The following is a 7,367-nucleotide window of genomic DNA, read 5'->3' on the forward strand; positions in this document are numbered from 1 at the left end:
CTGCCCGAGCCCGCGGGTCCCGGTGCCATCCTGCGGTCCCTGGCACCGCAGCACCGATCGCAGGCACCAGTCCGGGGGTGCCCGGCCTGCGGGGCCCACAGCGGGACGGATGTTTGGGGACAGGGGGTCTCGGTGGCCGGGGATCCCCAGGCCCGGTCCCCGTGCTCGGGGGACCCCAGGCTAACGGGACCGAGCCCCAGCGGTGCCCCGGGATCCCCTTCTGCGCTCGGGGATTCGCTTTTGTTGCTCAGGACTCCGCGGCCCCCCGGCGGGGCGGTTTTACCCCCTGGGGCTCAGGACCCTCCGGCTTTAGGGGTTAATTTTGGGGTTCGTGCCCCGCCCCGCCCGTCCCTCGGCTCCAGGGTGAGGCCGCTCAGTCTCCGTTTTCTCAATTAAATCGTTCGAGGCGAGCACGGGAATTCTCGTTTCCAAGGGCGCCGCATTTGGCCGGGTTTCACCCGTGTTTATTTTCGGGCTGTGAGCGCCGGTGTTGACCCGAGCAGCGGCTCCTCGGGTCAGGCTGCCCCGGGCGGGGTGTCCCGGGCTGCCCGGGGCTGCCCCCGTTCCCCTCGGCCGCTCCTCAGCCAAAGTTCTGCCCCGTTTGTGCTGACTCGGCCCCAGCGTGCGGAAACGGCCCCTCGCCACACCTTCCCGTGCTGTCCCCGCTCCCGGCCCGGCTCGTCCTGCCGCTCCCGGGGCTGTGCCGAGCGCTGTCACCCCCGTGTCCCCTGTCCCGCTCCGGCATGGAGCTGCCGCTGGTCCTGCTGCTGCTGCTGCCCGCGGTCCTGCCCGCCCGGTGCTGCGGTGAGTGCGGCTCCGGCCCCCAAACCTGCCCCGGACCCCCCTGGCCGGGGCCTCGCCCTGAGCTCGGGGGGTCCCCGAGGAGCGGCGCTGGGGGTGATGAGCCCCATCTCCGGAGCCTCGGACGGCGCCTCGTGGCAGCCCTCGGTCACAAATTCTCCGGGGCTCAATCCCCCCCAGCCCAACCCGTGTAACCCCTTCCCCTGCCCGGAGCCAGCCCCCCAGGGGTCCCTGGGGACAGGAGTGTCACCCCAGCCCCCTGCCACCCCCTCGGGTTCTCTGTGTTCCTGCTCCATGTCACGTCTCTTCGTTCCTTCCTCTTTGTTTTGGTGGGAAATCCGGAGCTCAGGGGGTGTGGGGGGGACGCGGAGGCTTTGGGGTGCATGGAGGGGTGGGTGCCGGGGGTCGCTCCCCACCGCGGCCCCACACGGCTCTGGGGGGGCTGTGGAGCTGCAGGGCCGTGCTGGGGGGGAGTCTCGGCCTTCTCGTTCCCCCTGACCTGCGCTGCCTCTCCCGGGCCGGGGTAGAGCCCCCGGAGGGCTCCGCGGGCGCCGTGCGGGCGCTGAGTGCGCGGCTGCTGGGGCTGGCGGGGGACCCCGGCCGGGACCCCGACCCCGCCGTGTACCTGGCCCTGCGCCTGGCCCGCGAGCACGACCCGCGCCTGGAGCAGCGCTACCTGGAGCGCCTGCAGGACAGCTTCCAGCAGCCCTACGGCAGGTGGGTCCCGGGGGTCCCCCACAGCTCTTTGGGGCCGCCCCTGTGGCCCACGCTGACGCCCTGTCCCCGCAGGAGCCTGCAGGCCCGCGGCCACTCCCGGTGGGACGCTGAGCACAGCACGTACGTGTGGGTGTCCCGGGGTCCCCTCGGGGCCGGTGACAGCCCTGGCGGTGTCCTGGCAGTGACCGCTGCCTTGCAGGAGCACGGCGGAGCCCCCGCAGACGGGGCGGCTGGCGCTGTACCTGCTGGGGCTGCAGGCCACCTGTCCCCCGCCCAGTCCCCATCGCTCGCTGGTGACATGGCTCAAGTACCACCTGGAGGAGGACTGGACAGGTGAGAGCGTCCCTGCGGGGCAGGTTCCCGCCTGCACGTCCAGCTGTGAGGCACCGGCTCACCCCGGTGACACCGCCCGCTGTCCCCAGGCTCCCGGCGGCACGGCCACCCCCTCACCAGTTACTACCAGTACGGGCTGGGCGTGCTGGCGCTGTGTGTGCACCACAAGCGGGTGCGGGAGGAGGTGATCCGGCGGCTCCTGGCGGCCCAGCACCATGGAAGGCTCGGGCACAGTGGCAGTGCTGTGGGTAAGGACCCACGGGCACAGGTGGTGGCACCCCGGCGGCGTGTGACCCCGGGGTGACACCGGGGTGTCCCTGCAGACACCGAGGCCGTGGTGGCTCTGGCCTTCACCTGTCTGGAGCGGAGGAAGTTGGTGGGGACCGAGCTGGCGGCCGAGCTCCGGGCAGCTGCACACGGGGCCAGCAGGAGCATGGCCGAGGCCCAGGGCCCTGACGGCATCATTGGCAACATCTACAGCACCCCATGGGCCCTGCAGGTGGGTGTCACCTGAGGGGACATCTGGGCTGCCACTGGCAATGGGCATGGCAGGAAGTGAGGCTGCAGATGTGGGGTGCAGATGTGGGGTGCAGGTGTGGGGTGCAGATGTAGATGTGGGTGCCCAGGCAGGGGCTGCTGCCCCAGGGCAGGTGATGCTCAGCAGTGCAGTGCCCAGGTAACCAATGCTCCTTCCTGTTCCCACCACCTCCATCCCTCCCTGTCCCAGGTGTTCCTGGCCACAGGTGCGTGCCAGACGGAGCCAGAGTTTGTCCAGGCCATGGCTGCACTGCTGGAGAACCTGGAAGCCTTTGGCACCGCCGCCACCATGGCCCAGGTGCTGCCGGTGCTGCACGGCCACTCCTACCTGGACATCGCCTCCATGCACTGCCAGGAGGAGCCAGGTGGGAGCCGGGGGCAACAGGACTGGGGTCAGTGCTAGTGTCACCACAGTGGCTGGGTGTCACCGGTGCTGTGGTGGCTTCTCGCAGACACGCTGACACCCCTGGACATGGAGCCCCTGGCTGAGGTGCCGGGGAACAAGACGGTGCAGCTGGTGGTGGAGTGTCCCCTGCCCTGGTGCTACGACCTCCGGCTCTATGACCGCCCCGTGCTCGTGCCCGCCGCCGCCTCCCTCCTGGGCGTGCTCCAGGCAGCTGCTGCGCTGGAACCCCATGACTTCAGGTACGTGGGGGTCACGCTGTGGTGGCCGTGTATCCTGCACCTGTGCCCTGCACCGGGCTCACCCTGGTTCCCACCACACAGCTCCCTCGGGAGCAGCTCTGTACAGCAGTGCCGAGGCCGGACCCTCACCCCCCTGACCCCACTGTCCCACCCCCCAGGTTCCACACCCAGGACACCCCCCAGGGCCCCTTCCTGACCCAGGTGCTGGGACTGGAGGCCCGGCAGGAGAAGCGGAACTACTGGCAGCTCCTGACCGCGCCCAACACCCCCCTGCAGATGGGTGAGTGGTGGGTGGGGGCTCCTGGGGAGGTGGCAGAGGTCCCCCTCAGCCCCTTGGCTGCTGCCTCACCCCAAACCATTGTCCCTCTGTCCACAGGTATTGCTGACTACAGACCCCAAGATGGGGAGACCCTCATCCTGCGCCTGAGCGAGTGGTAGAGGGTGGGGGGGTGATGGCAATGAAACACCCACAGTGGCACAGGACCTTCTGTCTGCCTGCCTCCTGCTTTCCGTGGGCCAGCCCCCCAAATCTGCCAGGGGCAGGAGGAGGGGACACACACGATGCCCTGTGTCCTACAGGTGCAGTGGGACCGGAGCACCAAAACCAGCAGCTCCTCCAGTCCTGGTCCCACGTTAGAATGGGGTAGGCAGCTGCTGGGAGCAGCCGCTTTTGGGTGTCCAAAGCCTTTTTGGGACGACCAAAGATTTGGGGAGTCTGAGTCGGTGCTGTTCATCCCCAGCAAGGTGCCAGATGGGATCCTCCTCCTCTGTAACCCTCCGGGGGGTACTGAGCCCCCACTGTCCCAAGGGGTCCAGGGGACCGCGCTGCCCGGGGGGGACCCACGGGTGTGCCCAAATCTGCGTGATTTCCCCGGGAATTTAATCCGGTCCCCAAAATCACCGGGGCAGAGGCGGTTTGGGGCCGGGAGCCGGGCGGGGGCTTGGGGGCGGCCCCGCTGTCCGCACGGAGCCAGCGCAGGTCGGTGACAGCCGGGTGTGTTCCCGGTGCCCGTCGTGCCCCGCCCGCCCGGCAGTGACGCGCTGGCCTCGCCGGGAGGAGCCTCCGCCCTCCGCTCCCGCCATCACCAAACTTTGCGCCGGCCCCGGCCGCCGCCTCCCCGGCACATGGCCCCGCCACCGCGGCGCTGAGCGCCGGCAGCAGCCCCGGCCGGAGCGCGCAGGGAAGCGGGGACAGCGCGGCCGCCACCGCGCCAGCGCCGCCGCCTCCGGCACCCATCGCGGGGCTCTCGGGAGGACGGGGCAGAGCGGCGAGGGGCGGCCGGAGGCAGCGGAGCCGGTGCCCATGTGCCCGCCGTCGCGGCGGGGCGATGAGGCCGCGATGAGCGCGGCGGGCGGGGGCACCGTGCGGCCCTGGAAGCCCGACCCGGGCCAGGCGGGCGGGGGGCGGCCGGGACCGGCGCTGCCGCTCACCCTCAGCGTGCTGGCCTGGCTGGGCACCGGCACCACCATGGCCGGCCTCAACAAGTGGATCTTCGCGGCGCACGGGTTCCGCTACCCGCTGCTGCTGTCGGCGCTGCACATGCTGTCCGGCGTGGCCGTGGGTTACCCGCTGGGCTGGGCGCGGGCACCGGGCCCCCGGCCCCGCGCCAGGATCTACCTGCTCAGCCTCACCTTCTGCACCAGCGTGGCCCTGGGCAACCTGGGCCTGAGCTACGTGCAGCTGGACGTGGCCCAGGCCGTGGCCACCACCACGCCGCTGGTGACGCTGGTGCTGGGGGTGCTGGGGGGCCGGCGGCCGCACCCGCTGCAGTTCTGGGCCATGGGGCCGGTGTGTGCCGGGGCCGCCTGCAGCATCGCCGGCGGGCTCTGCTTCTCCCAGCCCGGCTGCGGCTTCCTCCTGGCCGCCACCGTGCTCCGCGCCCTCAAGTCCATCCAGCAGAGTAAGTGCCACTTGTCCCTGTCCCTCTCCTGCATGTCTGCCTGCCCCTGGCACGGCCCCTGCGCAGAGGTGCTGGTGTCACCTCGGTGCCACCCCCTGCTCGGGGTTCTCCCTGCTCGCTCTGCTGCCCACTGTGCACCCTGGTGTCACCCCAGCCCTAATGCCACCCCACCTTATCGCTGGTGTCACCCCGGTGCCACCTTTGTGCTGGTGACACTCCTTGCCCACCCTGGCCGCAGCGTCACCCCAGCAGTGGTGGCACCCTGGCTCCCAGTTTCACCCCAGCCCCGGTGCCACCCCCTGTCCCTGTTGGCCCTGGTGCCACCCCTTGCTCACTCTTGTTTCTGGTGCCACCCCACAGCCACCCTTGCCTCTCTCAGGGCTGTGTCGTGCTTGTGGCCCTGAGGTGACATGACTGTAGTTTGTCATTGATGACACCATTAGTGTCCCTGTGCTGTCCCTGTGCCATGGGGGGTGGAAGTGCCCTGGGTTGGCACAGGGTCACCCAGGCTGTCCCATCCCCGTGGGCTGCTGGACTCCCTGTGAGTCCCCCCTTCCTGGGGACTCTGGTGGCACTTGGGCCATGGTGTCCTTGGCAGATGGCAGTGAGGAGCCAGCTGGAATGCTTTTGGCTGGGAAAGGAGTGTTTCTTCTGGAGCCTGTGATTGGGGCAGTGTGGGGATGGGCTCTGGCTTGGGGCCCTGTGCCCACCCCAAGGTCCCTGTGGCTGTACTGGGGTGCTGTGGCCCCCCAAGGGACACCACTGGTCATTGTGCCACTGCCCTGTCACCTTTTCACCCCTGGTGGGACATGGACAGTGGCCCTGGGGAGGGCAGGGACACGTCTGTGTGTGGCACCAGCCCTGCTGTGCCTGCTGTCCCCACTGTCCTCAGATGACCCAGAGGGGGGGACATGGGGACAAATGCTCCAAACCAGGCTGGGAAAGCTGCCCTGTGCAACCTTCCCTGTGGCACTCTGACCCCAAACACAGGCACCCAGAGTGGGACACCCCCTGAAGCAAGGCACCCCTAAACCAAGGAATCCCAGAAATGAAGGGCTCCTGAACAGAGACATGTCCAAACCAGGGAACCTCTTGAGTGAAGAAAATGAAGAAATTAAGATTTAGATTAGAATAAGAGTAACTTAAGGAAATTCAAAGTAAAAGCAAAATATAAAAGAGATAAGAGCAATGTAAGTAGTTAATTATTACTAGGTGTAGTTAGGTTATACACCTGCTTGCAGAAGGAATACATAGCGATTGCCAAGATGAAATGAATAGACCAAGGGTATATATATTTTTCTGCTCGTATTAAACCTTAATTAGAATAAGACCCAATATCACTTACTTGTCCTAAATTGTGTTTGTAGAAGGAGACAAGAAAAATAGACTATTGTGGAAAGGAGCTGTGGGCACACCTGCAGGCAGGAAATCTGAACTATGTCCAAGAGGAGCAGGAGAGCTGCCAACAGGGCACAGTTGAAAAGTTCAAGCCCGAAGAAGAAGATTTCATAAAAAAGGACCCCAGACCCATTTCAAAAGAAGAACTGAGCATGCCCAGAGGGGCGTGAAGCTCATCACCATAGGAGGCGAGAACAGGCGGGGTTAGACAATGAATATGTATAGTGCATTGTGTCATCTATGCATATGTAATTCTTTAGGGAATAAATAGGGAATGAGGGGCAGTGGTGGGGCGTGCCCGTCTTTGAGAGGTGACTCCACCCGGCCGTAGTAAGACACATACCCTCCCTGACTTTAAACAGTCCTTTGTCTGTGATTTTACTGCTTCGCTTTAAACTGGGACCCCCCCGCCCATGGAAGGAACAGCCCCCCATCATTTTCCCCTTCCCAGTGACATTTGGGATTTCTTTACTGCTTGGTGTTGTGTCGGTGGGTGTTCCCGTGGGATGTGCCACTGACTGTCCCGTGTCCCCCCAGGTGTGCTGCTGCAGGAGGACCGTCTGGACGCGCTGTCGCTGCTCGGCCTGACATCCCTGCCCAGCTTCGTGCTGCTGTTCGGGGCGGCCGTGGCGCTGGAGCTGGGTCCCTCGTGGCAGGGCGTCCTTCGCCCCGACGCCGCGCTCTGGGGCTGCGTCCTGCTCAGCTGCCTGGGCTCCGTCCTCTACAACCTGGCCACCTCCTGCCTCCTGTCCCTCACCTCGGCCCTCACGCTGCACCTCCTGGGCAGCCTCACCGTGGTGGGCAACTTGCTGCTGTCGTGGCTGCTGTTCGGCACGCAGCTGGGCGCGCTGGGCTACGCCGGCGTGGCGCTGACGCTGGCCGGGATGGTGCTGTACCACCAGCCCCGGCTCCTGGCCGCCTGCTGGGGCCTGCGTGGGCACCTGCGGCACGAGTAGGGACCCGCGGGGGGCTGGGGGCCAGGAGGGCTCTGGGGAATGCTGTGCACGTGTGTGCTGGTGTGTGTGAGCTGCACAT

At 66.7% G+C, this 7,367-nt stretch overlaps 2 protein-coding genes across 2 annotated transcripts; both read left to right on the forward strand.

Moving 5' to 3' along the window:
- The first annotated feature begins 9 nt into the window (after positions 1 to 9).
- TCN2 (transcobalamin 2) lies at positions 10 to 3,516 on the forward strand. The gene is made up of 10 exons (XM_015644464.3): positions 10 to 804; positions 1,329 to 1,518; positions 1,591 to 1,638; positions 1,718 to 1,851; positions 1,941 to 2,099; positions 2,175 to 2,350; positions 2,579 to 2,753; positions 2,841 to 3,033; positions 3,192 to 3,313; positions 3,410 to 3,516. The coding sequence occupies exons 1-10, from the start codon at positions 744 to 746 to the stop codon at positions 3,469 to 3,471; spliced, it is 1,320 nt and encodes a 439-aa protein (XP_015499950.1). The 5' UTR covers positions 10 to 743; the 3' UTR covers positions 3,472 to 3,516.
- Positions 3,517 to 3,618: 102 nt separating this feature from the next.
- SLC35E4 (solute carrier family 35 member E4) lies at positions 3,619 to 7,361 on the forward strand. Its single transcript, XM_015644465.3, has 2 exons — positions 3,619 to 4,934; positions 6,870 to 7,361. The coding sequence occupies exons 1-2, from the start codon at positions 4,337 to 4,339 to the stop codon at positions 7,286 to 7,288; spliced, it is 1,017 nt and encodes a 338-aa protein (XP_015499951.1). The 5' UTR covers positions 3,619 to 4,336; the 3' UTR covers positions 7,289 to 7,361.
- Positions 7,362 to 7,367: the final 6 nt, after the last annotated feature.

The sequence above is a fragment of the Parus major genome, chromosome 15, assembly GCF_001522545.3.
Source record: "Parus major isolate Abel chromosome 15, Parus_major1.1, whole genome shotgun sequence".
NCBI lineage: Eukaryota > Metazoa > Chordata > Aves > Passeriformes > Paridae > Parus > Parus major.